The 13,849-nt window shown below is 40.3% G+C and overlaps 1 protein-coding gene across 1 annotated transcript in view; it reads left to right on the top strand.

The window, feature by feature from the left end:
* rapgef5a (Rap guanine nucleotide exchange factor (GEF) 5a) overlaps window positions 1-12,688 on the top strand; it is a 45,960-nt gene extending 33,272 nt beyond the window's left edge. The window contains exons 12-26 of the mRNA XM_053447059.1: window positions 881-959; window positions 1,051-1,195; window positions 3,582-3,673; window positions 3,777-3,807; window positions 3,930-4,008; window positions 4,196-4,345; window positions 5,226-5,323; window positions 6,158-6,280; window positions 6,738-6,916; window positions 7,010-7,100; window positions 7,197-7,247; window positions 7,345-7,432; window positions 7,526-7,590; window positions 8,488-8,542; window positions 8,917-12,688. Of these exons, the coding sequence (XP_053303034.1) occupies window positions 881-959; window positions 1,051-1,195; window positions 3,582-3,673; window positions 3,777-3,807; window positions 3,930-4,008; window positions 4,196-4,345; window positions 5,226-5,323; window positions 6,158-6,280; window positions 6,738-6,916; window positions 7,010-7,100; window positions 7,197-7,247; window positions 7,345-7,432; window positions 7,526-7,590; window positions 8,488-8,542; window positions 8,917-9,035 (1,445 nt within the window). The 3' untranslated portion in view covers window positions 9,036-12,688. The remainder of the gene's footprint in view (window positions 1-880; window positions 960-1,050; window positions 1,196-3,581; window positions 3,674-3,776; window positions 3,808-3,929; window positions 4,009-4,195; window positions 4,346-5,225; window positions 5,324-6,157; window positions 6,281-6,737; window positions 6,917-7,009; window positions 7,101-7,196; window positions 7,248-7,344; window positions 7,433-7,525; window positions 7,591-8,487; window positions 8,543-8,916) is intronic.
* Window positions 12,689-13,849: the final 1,161 nt, after the last annotated feature.

The following is a 13,849-nucleotide window of genomic DNA, read 5'->3' as shown; positions in this document are numbered from 1 at the left end:
ATATTTGGATTTGACAGTTAGCAACCATTAAATTCTACGACCCCAAACTAAGACTCCGATGACTCTAGATATTATATAATGTCTTGCTTTTGTTCTGGTGAACCCGTCGGCAAACAGTTGCCTGTTAACACACATAATGCAACGTCTGCATTCAGCCCACCAGCTTAGAAGAGCTGCACAATTACTTGCGTGAATATCTGATCTCATTTGTAATTGACCACGCTTCTGCTGCATTTAAATTATGGAACTCCGGTGTCTCAGGCGCTCCAACTTCCTCCTAAATCCAGAGGAAACGCCCTCTGATAACGGGAGAGAATTGTGATCTCAATTCTGAGCAAGAAAATCTGTTTTTTTCCAAAATCGAACAGCACTTTTAGCTAGACGTTAACTCTGTCTGCGGTTCGGTGCTGGGCATGACGTGTAAAACAAGTTGTTGGTCTTTTTCAGTGAAACCTGCTGCTTAATACTGCCAAAAGAATTATGCTACGAATGTGTCGAGTCATTCAATCAGTAAAGTTGTGCAGTAAAACCAAAGCAGTTACCGGAAAGAGGCTAAAATGCTGTAAGAAGAGACAGTCAGGTGATGATCTACTTGGAGTTCCTCAGTATGAGGGACCCTCTTAACATTTCACACAGTCTTTTTACCTTTCATGTATAAAACTGATTGTTGCAGCTGCAAAGCCTTTACAAGGTTAAAGTGTATTTATTTATTAAGTAGATTCTGTTCATTCATCAGTTCAAATCGGAGCTAAAAAAACGCTTCAATGTGACTTTTTTCATCTTATATCTATAAAGAAGAAGGAAAATTTCTCTTGGACCACTTTGTGCTTTATTTGTTGAGGCTTATGAAGTGACTGATGGTCTGTTTCATGTGTTACAGAATTGTTGCTGGATGACTTCCTGTTGACCTACCTGGTGTTCATGTCCACCAATGACCTCTGTCAGGCTCTTCTTGGACAATATCCTTACCGGCAAACACATGCACAATCATTCTCCTACTCACATCCGTTCTGCCTCCACACTAGTATGTTACCTCCTTGACCACATTACCTATAGCAGTGCCCGCTGCAGGGGTCAGGAGGAGGGCAAGGACGCTCTCTTTAGGAAACGTAAGGTACTGCAGCTGGTGTCCCACTGGAGCAGGCTTTACAAGGACTTCGTCAAGGATGAGGAGCACGTCAGGAGCTTTATGAAGGTATGCAACTGCTTGTCTTTATCACCTTAGTTGTTTTTTTTTCACCTCTGTGTCTTGTATTTCAAAGATTTAATGAGTTTGATCCTCTGTCACAAAGTAAAATTGGAAGTATCTTCTTTTGTTCTAAAACAGCGTTGTAATCCCTAAAGTTCTGCACCATAGAGCATCTTGGCTTCCAGCTTAGTGTGTGATTCCTCCCTGATTCTCTTGTTAGCTAAATTTCCACAGCATCTCAGCCTGCAGGGGAAAATTGGTGATGTTTTTACCTACTCCCTCTGACTAAGGAACAAACTCATGAAGAGAAAAAATACAATGTCACATCTGAGAAACGATGGAGTGTAATCATATGTTTTATAAATAGTACAGAGTATCTAATAGGAAACAAATAATGTTAAAACATAGCTAAAATAAAGCAGATACATCATTTGCCCCAACAGATTGGACAGCCGTCTCACACACACGCACACACACACACACACACACACACACACACACACGCGCGCGCGCGCGCGCGCATCATGACCCCCCATACACACGTCTCCACACTTTCCAGCATCATACACTCACCAATCACTCGTCCCTCTGTAACCTGAAGGCTCGATTGCACGGTGCCGGGTTGCCATGGAAACCAAAGTGCGAGGGTTGGCATGGGCATAATCTCATATGGAGAGCGTAACCCAGGTGATAGTTGCCTAGTAACAGAGGAACGAGTGGGGAGTTGGGATGGGAGGCTACGGTGGGTCAATGACAATGATAATCAGGTTGGTGTGTGCGTGTGCATACGAGCGTGCATGTGTGTGCGTGTTGGGTCCAGGTATTACTCATGTTGTGGGCACATAAACATGTTTACAGGGAAAAGTGTCTTCCTTGTGGGGAGAAAAATACAGCCCCTTTAATGTAAATTATAAAATTTGAATTTGAAGACATTTTTTTAAGTTAAGGTCAGGTTCAGGTTAAATTTAGTAAGGAGTAAGTCTCCATGAAATTAATGCAAATCAATGTAATGTCCTCTGAATTTATTCGGTTGGGTCGTTCGTAAGTTGTTACTTCTTCCCTCTGAGCCTTCATGCTGTATACTAATGCTCCGCCATAGACACACTAGCTCGCACAGACACCACAGAATGTGTCTTGACACCCATTTGAATACAAGGTACAGAATCTGTCTGTTTTTTAATGTGGACTACCTACGCAGCCTAATTTTCACCTGCTCAGTGAGCTGCATACACTGGAATGTTAATGCCACGCGGTGTTATTTGGTTGGTTCTGAACATGTTCCTGACCTCAGCGGTACATCATACCACACAGTGGCGACACAGAATGCATTTATTGGTCATAACACCTCATCTGATTTTCAGACAAACAGAATGTGGTTTAACTCATAAACAGGCAAATGCAATCGTTCATATCCTTATTGAAAACAGCCGTTAAACATGCACAGCACTGGTTCCCCTATGTACACCATGTTCCCTGCAACCAAACACTAGGATTTACATATGATTCTGCGCATAAAGGCTAACTGGCCACCAAAGTAATTCAGCCCCACTTATTGGTAGTATTTTCTAAATGTGGACTAGAGAATATTTAAACTCTTTGATAATATACTTAGAAACCCTGCTTCATACAACTCAACAGTTATTCAACGTAGCTTTAATAAGCTTTTGTTGATTAGCCAAAGGGTTCACAATTTGTTTTTCCATCCCTCTCAGTCAATGTTTTTATACAATATGGACATGAACAATTTAATGATTTGTGTGTTATTTCTTTATATTCCAAATGGCCTCCTTGTACTCTTTGACATTGTTATTCCTAAATAAAAATCATGGAAAGTATAATTTGCAGTGTTTGAATTTGAACTTTTGGCTCATCAATACCAGTGGAAATCACTTGTTTGCGTCCCTTATCGATGAACATTAAGAAATACCCCAAAAGTATGTTAAGTAGCCCAAACAATGTTTTGACATAATAAAGCCCTCCAGTGGTTTTTATCCATATATATGTCCTATTTGCTTTGGTTTTGAGATGTCTTAAGATTTCTTCTTCTACTGCACATCTTGTAAAGGCACTACATGATGCCTCTTATCATACCTCTGATATCTTAAGACATTTGTTCTCTTCCTTCAAAAGTGTGTAGTTTTTTGTTACCAGCCGCAAGTCATAAGTGTTTGATATGGAGCCAGTGCAGTGTGACGGTTGGCATGTCTGGATGTGGTGAAAAGTTGAGCCAAAGTCTGAGAGCAGCTAGAAAACAAAGTCTGACGCATTCAAATGATATTTCTGTGGTCAGGTGCCACCCACTCTCATACACCAGACACATATTTTACAGTTAACAAGTGTTAACATGAGATTGTGGGTGTAATGTTGGATTTATTTTCTCCCCTTCTGTCAGACTCTGTACAGGTGTGTTTTGGAAGACCTGTATGAGTTCCCTACACTGGAGAAAGATCTGAAGGAATTCCAGAAGCTCCTGCGTCGGAGACAGTAAGTGGATTTATATATATATCTACACAAGGATTTTGTCGTCTATTTCCCCCCCCCCATGCCTATCCTCACCGGTCCTCACTGTATGACTTGCTTCTTGTAGCACTGTGGATGACTGTCCTCCCAACCAAAAGGTAAGGCCTTTGAGTAGCATAAAACATAAATTAGCGCTGTGTAGGCACTGATACAGCTGCTGTAAGCGAATCAAAAATATTTAGTGACATATAAACTCATTCTGCTGTTCTCTCCCTGTCAGAGTAAACAAATGTATCAGCAGCTGAGTTTGAAGGAAAACAGTTTGCACCTCAGAAGTCCACAGACAGACACCAGAGAGGGTGAGTACACACACCTCACACAACACACTGTCCAGGACAATACACAAACATGCATAAGGAACGCCTGCAGGTTTTCATCTCCATGTGCACATGCAAATTGCCTCAGCAGAGGGAGTTCAGTTCGTCTGCTTGTCTACATGACAAACATCAGCTCAAGCTTCTCTCTGTGAATGCTTGTGTTCTTCAGTCATTTGTTGCGTGTACGTGAGCGCTGACTCCTACCTGAGTGTCCACATCCACCCGTCACTGGAGTCCCGTGAGCTGCTGAGGATCATTGGTCAGAAGATGGACAGAGCAGAAGAAGAGATGGTGCTCGCAGTGGTTTCACACACCGGAGGTACACATTAAAATACCGACACAAACACATGAAAGTAATGCACGCACAACACAGTAAACACAAATATTAAATTCCCTTTAAAATGAAATTTGTATCTACATCTGTTCCTTCCCTTTATTTGTCCGAAGTAGTCCCTCATTGAGACCACCTTCGTGTACCAAATATGTTCTTTTTAAATGACTTTACAAACTCATCGTTGCCATTACATTAGCAATTACATTTAAGTCAATATTGCCACACTATTTTTAATATTATTGAAAATTTTGTGTTTGGTCAATTTGGGAAAGTTTGCATCACTTTTGGCTACTTCGGTATCACTATTAATTACTTATCCATGCTTTTAACTATTACAACACGTTATCAACGACTTTAGGCTAACATTTCTGCTGTTAACCATTTGTTACTTAGTGAAATTTTAAGACTTCTCTGCTTCTCTCCCCAATTAAACTGTGTTCAGCTTTTACTGCTGAATCAATATACAGATGCATGTACTCATGTATGTGTCATAATGGCAAAATGGGGTCCAGGAGACACCAACTGTAGAAGGAACTACCTGGTTTTGAGTTCAGTGGCAGATGTTTGTAAGTCTGTGTGCGGACAGATGTTGTAGCTTTGTAATAATATACTTATAGTTCCAACTATAACATAAGAACTCATGTAGTGATGAATATCGATCACTCCTGGGTCAAACATCATTTTCATAACTTTCAATTTTTTTGAGTTAGTTGAACCGTTCCACCCACCATTACACCTCAGCAACCCTCAGGGTAGAAGCTTGCCCTGGCTGAGGATCACTGTTCTACACTCTTGGCTCTAAATGACAATCCTCATTTCCTCTCTGCTTCTCCCCTTCTCTTCCCTTAAATGATGGTTTCTGCAGAGCGGAGGATGTTACAGCCCAGTGACTGTGTGTATTCAGAGTCTCTGACCCCACAGGGAAAGCTTGTGGCCTGTCGCAGGGATCTCACTGAGATCTTGGTATGTAACTGCACTGTTCTGTTTGTGTTTCTATCATTCCATATCATTCGATCTTTCCATGTGTTTGTTATACGCTGACAGAAGTCTAAAAGTGCAGCTGGCAGGTTTAAAGCAAACAACAACCTCTCAAAGATATGAATATTTGGTAATTTGCTGACTCTGATACTGTCGGTTAACCTTTGTATAGTCTTCCGGCGAAATCAGGCTTTGAAATTAATATTCTACCTCCCCAGCTGATACATTTCCACAGTGTAATGAGTCATGCATTATAAACGAGCTGGAGAGATTCAGGTCAGGTGATGGCTATTAACTCTGACTCGATAGGAAAGAAAAGGTGCGAGCCACAATTATTTTGACGCCTAACTGTGTGTGACATCAGAAATGGAAAGTGCTGTATCAGGTTAAGAGTTGTTCTGTATTTTTCTTAATTATTTTGCCCTATTTGGCATTTTACACAGTTTTCTTGTATGATATGTACATTTATTAAACAATATATTCTCTCCAATAAACCAATTTAATTATTAACTATTTCATTTATCATATATCTGCTTAATTATATTAACTTTCAGCCTCACAAAAGCAGAAATGTAGTATATATAGTGTTGTAATAATCAATGCTCCCATCTAAGTTTGTGTGTTGGCAAAAGGCACTTTCACATATTGTTTTATGAAGGACGATTTGTGTCTGAATCTCCCTCCAGCCTGATTGGTAGTTTTACATGAAGCTGCAATATTTTTGTTTGTGTTTATCTTATCTAGAAATCGTCTTCTTTCCTTAGATACAGTTACTGTATCTGCGTTAACCTCATTTTCTTTGTTTGCTTGTATGCGCAGCCTCCTCTAACAGACAGTGGTGAGCTCAGCAGGAGGCCCGTACGACTCTTAGGCATCAACACCTGGGACGTGGCGGCTGCTCTAGCACGCCTGGACTGGAGCCTCTTCAAATCCATCCACGAGGTCTGAACTCATTTAACCAAATATAAGAGCCCAAATATGTCGAACATGGATTGAGAAAAAACTTTTTTACAGAAAATCTTAACATAATTGTCTATCTCTTCTGTATTATTTATTCTGTAAAATAAAAGTTTTCATTTCCTGGACACGAGCATCAACGACTCAGAGCTGAGTGGCTGCCAGGAAGATCTCAATATTCGTTGTCATCAGTGTGAAGCACAGTACAGACATGTTGGGTGTTAGCGAATCTTTTGACACCTTTTGGTGTTTTACTCTTAATATCAGATGTGAGCTTTTGCTGCTTTTCTATTTTTATATAATTTAAAATAAATAAATTTTGTGTGACTATTTTGGACAAATCAAGTTGATTTAAGATGTCACATAGGTATTTTGGGATGCATACGTCTGAAAAGCTTGACATCTTTCACTCAGACTCCTTCTTCCTGCTTCCCACCTGCAGCAGGAGCTGGTGTACTACACCCTCAGCCGTGCTCCTGGATCCGGCAACACAACAGCGCTCTCACTCCTTCTCCAGCGCTGCAACGAGGTCCAGCAGTGGGTCATGTCCGAGGTGCTCATGTGTGTCTCCCTAAATAAGAGAGTGCAGCTGCTGAAGAAGTTTATCAAGATAGCTGCTCAGTAAGAACTCAAACTAAAATGAACTTGTATTTATTGGAAAATCAAGAGTTCTCTGCACTTTGATATATTTTTCACATTTTTGTTTGCTTGTAGTTGCAAAGCCCAAAGAAATTTGAACTCTGCATTTGCCATCATCATGGGTCTCAACACCGCAGCTGTCAGCAGACTCAACCAAACCTGGGAGGTAAGAGTGTGTCTGTGTGTGTGTTGTTTTGTTTAGTTTATTCATACACATACTTTTTGTTTTAAATCTAATTCTGACCATGCACCTTCCTTTCAGAAATGTCCAGGGAAGTTCAAGAAGCTTTTCTCAGAGTTGGAGCTCATCACGGTGAGACTTAATAAGATAAATGCAGTGTGAAAGATGTTCTTTTGATTTGATAATCAAATATTTCTACTCTCTTCTCTCTCTGCCTGTCTTTCTCCAGGATCCGTCTCTGAACCACAAAGCCTACAGGGAATCCTTCAAGAAGATGAAACCTCCCAAGATCCCTTTTATGCCTCTTCTCCTGAAAGGTATCATCACACACACACGCACGAACACGCACACGCACTGGGCAAACGCACACTGATGAATGAAACTTTAATATGACTGTCCACTGCTCTTAGATATCACCTTTATCCACGAGGGAAATAAGACGTTCCATGACAACCTGGTCAACTTTGAGAAGCTGGTGAGTTGAATCTTTCCGAGTTTTTCTTTCAAACTCGCGAACCTTTTTCACGAATCTTAGCTCGATAAACGCTCAAGTGAATTTTTAGAGAAACAAGAGAGATGCATTAACAGCTTACAGATTGATTTATCAATCACATCAATGATAAAACTTATATAAATGTAGTCATTTATTTGGTACTTTTTGCCTCTCGTTCACAATCACAATGCACGGTACTGGCTTCATCATCAGGAGTTTCAGTTTGTTGCCCAAAGAACAAGAGACATGTGGACAGGAGGAGCTTGAGATGGAACTGCTTACCCTGTTAATCAGAATAGCACTTACCAAAAGAACTGAAATTGCACTTGTTGGCGGAGGCATACAACGACAGGGCGGTATTTTTGTTATTCTTTTTTTTAACCTTTTTTTTCTGACTACAACTTTGAAATAGCCGGGTTTTTGGCCTTTGAATTCCACCCTGCTTCAGGAGTGTTGCTTTGAGCGCATCACTGCCAAGTTAATCTTCAGCAGTAGAATCTCTCCTGAGTGGCGCCAGGGGAAAAACACTGAAACAGGATTACTGGCCGGCTAATGAGTTCTGGTCACTACAAAAGCATAATTAGCATTATTAAAAAGGGAAACATTTATCGAGAGAGTAGAAAAGTGCTGCAGGAGGCAGAGAGCAGTAATGGAGAGGAGAGTGTTTCTGAAATTAGGGAGCTGCTGCAAGAGCCCAGACTCTATTTTACATAAAGTTTCTGTTTTCTTTTCAACGTATGAATTGACAACTGACAAAAAAATGAAATGATCTGCCTTATTTGGAATAAAAATATAATTTTAGCTGGTATTCATGTTGTTCAATGTGAAATATTAGATATTTTTCTCTGCATTGATGCGACATGTCTCCTGCACCAACAGCATATGATCGCAGACACCGTGAGGATGATTCGCCACTGCCAGAGCGACCAACCAGGTGAGTCCTCTTGTTTCTGGGTGAATTGAATTGGTGTAAATGATCCAAACATCACAAATGATAAGACAGGTTTACCAGGGGCTCAGATAGTTTCACTGTCTCTGATGAAGTGTTGTATAATGAAGAGTGGTTTGAATTGAATATTAGTGTTTGCATCAATTCATCGTGAGGAATCTGCCATCTGCATTTGAAATAGTGTACTGCACCCATCCGTTGCACCCTTTCTCTTTCTGTTACAGTTTCTAAGCAACCATTTCCAGACAGTCTTTTATTTTCTGTGTATGGCCACAACAGTGTGTGAATGTGTGTGTTATTGACTAAGGCGGAAAACTCTTCTGCGTGACTGACGTGCGTGTTTTGTGTCTGTCTCCTAGGCAACGAGGTGATCGGGGTGAACAGTGCGGAGGTGAGGGCGAGTGTTGACTACCTGCACATCATCGACAATCAGCAGACTCTTTTCGAGCTGTCGCACAAACTGGAGCCCCGTGCTTAAACACACAAACCCACTGGACACGACACAATGGAGATCCTAGCTTCTGTGACACGGAGGACACTTCACAACACAATGTCGCGCGTGCGCGCGCGCACACACACACACTGCTGCCAAGTGGTGAAACCCACAAAGACACAGGGCTGCACTCGGCTTTAAACACTGGACATGTGCTTTTAAAGGATTCACACGCTTTGTGAAATGTCTGTGGGAAGAGAATCTGTGCAGCAGCGCTGAGATTTGCCAAACTGAGAGAGACGGAAAAGGAGGCTGTAATTAGTTTGTACAGTATCTATTGGACTGAATATGCCCTTGGTTTAGTTCTTGTGATGATTTTTTGGTTATTTATGAGCCTGTCCAGCAGGTGGAACGTTTCCTTTAATTCTGTCAAAGTCTCGTCAGTTTCCTCTGGAGGTCAAATAGGACGCGAGAGCCTCGTCATCATTTCAGTCACAAACGCTCTTGTGTTTATAACCTGACGGTGTCATATTATTTAATCTGCATTCCATGTATCTGCCTCGTGATGCATGTATACGCAGGATACATGCTGCAGTTATGCAGGTGTAGGTTTGGTTATTGTACTGTAGCATATTATTCAACACCTTTTTTTTTATTACCCTTTTCTCACTAAAGTTCTGTATTTTGACTAAAAACGTGCAGCTTCAGTGACAAAAGGTGCAACATTAACGGTTTGTCAGTCCTGGCCCCCTGAATGGAGCATTGTGAGAGGTTTCCACTGACTGACCCGTGAGGTTTGAAACCCCGAAGCTCTCCTGAACGTCTCTCAAATACTGTTGATGAATACTGAATAGTTGTAAAGTCCTGGCTGGCTTTTAACACTCCGTGCTCTCTTCTCTGTGATGTTTTTTTTTCTGTGAATAGATAATTATTTTACATTGTATATAATATGGACCTATACATTTTTCAGTGCCAAATGTCACGTTGAGTCCTGCAGCACAGATGTTGAAATCTTGTTTAGTTTTTTAGTTTTTTTAATCACAGATTTGTTTATTTTTGAGTGAGCTCTGAAATGACGTCTGGTCCTTGATCATGTGAAGCAGCTCTGACTGTAGAGATGCTTTCTGACATTATGATGACTGATTCCCAGTTGTATATGATGGTGTAACTCACATCATGGGTTGCTATGGAAATACAGCCCCAGTAGTTAAAGTCAAAGCACTGCACCACAGTTAAGAAATAGCTTTATTCTACAAAATCATGTTCATGAGCAGATTCTAACATTTTACCATCTGTTCTTACTGACTGAATAGATCACTTCATAGAGAAGGGATCATGTGTAAACTGTCTGAAAACTAACACAGGTTGCGGACATTATACATGAAGCACAAGGGCACATACTGTCTCCCTTTATAGGAAGAATATCTGGTTGGAGTTTTACAGATTTGGTTCATCCACTGATTTTTCAAAACTTCTAAAGTTGCGTATTCCTGTCGACACATCCACGACTCGTGAAAAGCTTCTATTTGTCGTTCGAATCCAAGAGTTAGTCTTGTAAATGTCATTATAACCCTGCCTCACTGTCGTCATCAGAACCAAAATGCAGCAGGAGATGATGGGAATTATTAAGAAATGATATATGATTGAGGATGCATACAAATCCAGACACTCTCCAGACCCATGAGCAGACCTCACTTGTGTTTGCATCATTTTGTCCTCGCCCTGCGTCTGTTCATGCCGTCACTTCACTGGTGCATTTCTGCTCAGTAGGAGGAACCATCCGAGGTTGAGATTCCTAAGTGTGACATAAGTAGTGATGCATGTCTTGCATTGTTTAGATAGCTATGAAGCATGGGGGTAAAGTGCAATACAGTAGTAATGTTTGTTGCCACAAGTGTTCACCATCACCATCATTTCAAAACGAAGCTTTGTTCAGAACACAGAGCTGCTCTTTCCTGCAGACCATGATGACTCAGCTGGGTAAATGAAAATCTGACTTTGAAAAAAAATGCTTTGGTTCAGTTGGTCCAGATTTGTATATGGATCGGCATCAAATTGCACACAATAACCCCTAAACATGTCAACATTTCTTTTTTTGTCAAGAACCATTAATTCTTCTCCGTGAAATCAATGAAAATGCTGAAAAACGTCCTTTATCACAATGTTAAAGAATGTAAAAAAAGATCCTGGATCTGCCCCCTGATCCAGAACCAAAATTGAATGGGGCTCTACCGTGACCTTAATCCTTCCAGTAGTTTTTGGGGCAATCTTGCTAACAAACAAACAAACAGCGTGAAAACATAACCTCCATGGTGGAGGTAATTATAAAAGTGATCACAAGGGAAAGACTCACCTTAAACTTAATTTTATGTCATGCTATGTAACCACGTAGTTATGTTTAAAATCTAAAATACTACACACATCATCCAGGAAGTGTTGCCTGATATTACACATGTGAGTCTTGAGATAATTTCCTTCAAGTTATTGACGTCCACAAATCCTACATTAACAATTTAAGAAAATTCGAATAATATTCAAATGATAACATTCAATTTGAAATTATATTCAAATAGACCAATGCAATCTATTTCTATTTCTATACAAACAATCCAGTAGCCAGTCAGATTTACCTTTAGCCTCAGTGTACCCTCAAATTCGTCCTGTATCATTGATTACGAGGCAAAAAAAAAGATGATGCAAACATGCACAGCTGAAGTGGGACATCCCTCACATCCGCTGGTGGCTGCAAACACCTGCTAACATCTACTGGTAGTTGGTAACTTAAATTGTGCAGAAGACCCTCAAACGTAAAAGGGATATTCACCATCTTGTCCTGTATTCTAAAAAAATACTGGTCACACCAGACCAAATGCAGCAGTAGCAGCAAAACGTCAGCGTGTTCTAAATTCGGCAACAATTTAGTTGTATTCAGTTTTTTAATTATGAGAGCTTGTTATTTCTTTTTAAAGTCAAATTTCAAAGATGCTTTTTGTGAAACCAATTCAGTGATTTGTGATTCGGCTGTGAGAGCTGATAAGTCAGAGTTGTGGTTTCTTTGTATTCAGCGTCATAGAGAGGCCCTGTGGTCGTCATATTTACTAGTAAGCAAGACACACACACACGTACACAGGCACAACACTGCTCCAACTCGTCCACGGAGCAGATCAATTGTTCTGAAAGAGTTATTTATTATTATATATTGTTTATTTATGTATTTTAAAGTTGACAATATTTCGGTTTATGTGCCAGAAGCTTCACTGCTGGAATGTAAAAGTATGTATTGTGTTTTATGGACACTTGAGGGCAGCAGAGGAGTAGGTTGATGTGATGACCTTTGAGAAAACCACAGGAGGTTGTATTCAGTATTTTGTCATAACTGTGTAAAATATTTTTTATATCAATGTTGAAAATCTGTTTGCATGTTAAAATAAAAACACAAAGTTCACAATGCAAGACAGGACACATTGAAGGCTTTGTACTATTGTAATATTGTCTGTGTGTAAATATGCGCCCACAGTTGTTATGTCATTACTGATCTGTTGTAAATGGAAACCTCAAGAGTCAACAATGAAGCAATACGTCTCCCCCTCGTGACCCCCCAGCCTTCAGATAGCTGGAGCTACACGTCTTTTCTAAAGCTTCGTTTTACTATGTGAACATTTTACTGAAAATGAATAAACTATAGGTTTTATGTGACATCCAGGTGAGTGGGTGGTTTATTTCACCTGCCTTCACTCACACTGTGGTTGTATATTACTGAAATGTCCAATGATTTCAAACACTCTCTCTGAAACTCCCAAAAACAACATGGCTGAGGTGGGAAGCTGTTTTAGAGGAATGTATTTGGTCCATCTTCGTTTTCTTTTTTAACCAAAATATTCCGAACTCGGTGGATCCCCAAATTGAATATATTGCTGGTGAAAACTGACTGTTGCTTCTCAGTCAAGTGGTTGTTCTCTGCAGAACATGTTGGCATAATTTCATTGTTTACATCATCACCTGCACAATAGTTCACTGTACTGTCAAAATCGTACAGGCACATAATACCATGAAAAACATCATGGTATATACTGTAATAAGGATATCTTTGATCATCGGCTTAATTTTCAGGTGCAACTAGAGCTTTAGTAATCAAGGTTGAGTTTCACACATCTAATCACCAATCACACAGTAAGTTTACAGTTTGTCTCCATTGCTTTGGCTCATCTCACGAATCAGAAATGACATTCTCAGAGCTCTAAGTGCAATTTGCAAAATAGCCCATATGGTTCAGCACAACTACATAGATCACCTTCAAACCGACCGATAGTTTGTATCTGTTCTCATTGCTGTTTAAATGTTTGTTAGCTGGATTTCGAAAGATGTTTCTTCACCAGTGTAATGTTTCGTGCCAGATCTGATTGGACCATGGACCACTCATTATTCATTACTTTAAAGAAATAAGGCGGTGACAGTCCATTAAGAGGTTTGAAAGTTAAAAATAACGTTTAAATCAATCCTGTGACCAAAAGGAAGCCAGTGGAGGGAGCTAAACACTGGTGTTATATGGTTCCTCTTTTTCTTTCCTGTAATGAGGCGAGCAGCAGCATTTTGGACGAGCTGCAGGCTACAGGAATCAAGTCGAGAAGTTATGAAGGCACGGATCACCCTCTCTACATCTTCAGATGGGAGATAGACCTTTACCTTAGCTGTAAGTCTCAACTGAAAGAAGCTACTAACAACAGATTGTCAAATTTAAAATCACTGTCCAAATGAACAGCAAGACTCTTCACAGAAGAGTGACTCATAGGAGCTAGAGGGCAAAGTTAGATCTGCATTTTTTTGGGCCATGTTCACTATTTACCATTTGGGCCACTATA

The sequence above is a fragment of the Pleuronectes platessa genome, chromosome 18 (genome assembly GCF_947347685.1).
Source record: "Pleuronectes platessa chromosome 18, fPlePla1.1, whole genome shotgun sequence".
Lineage (NCBI taxonomy): Eukaryota > Metazoa > Chordata > Actinopteri > Pleuronectiformes > Pleuronectidae > Pleuronectes > Pleuronectes platessa.
Note: the sequence above shows the minus strand (reverse complement) of the source record. Positions and strands in the feature narration are given on the sequence as shown.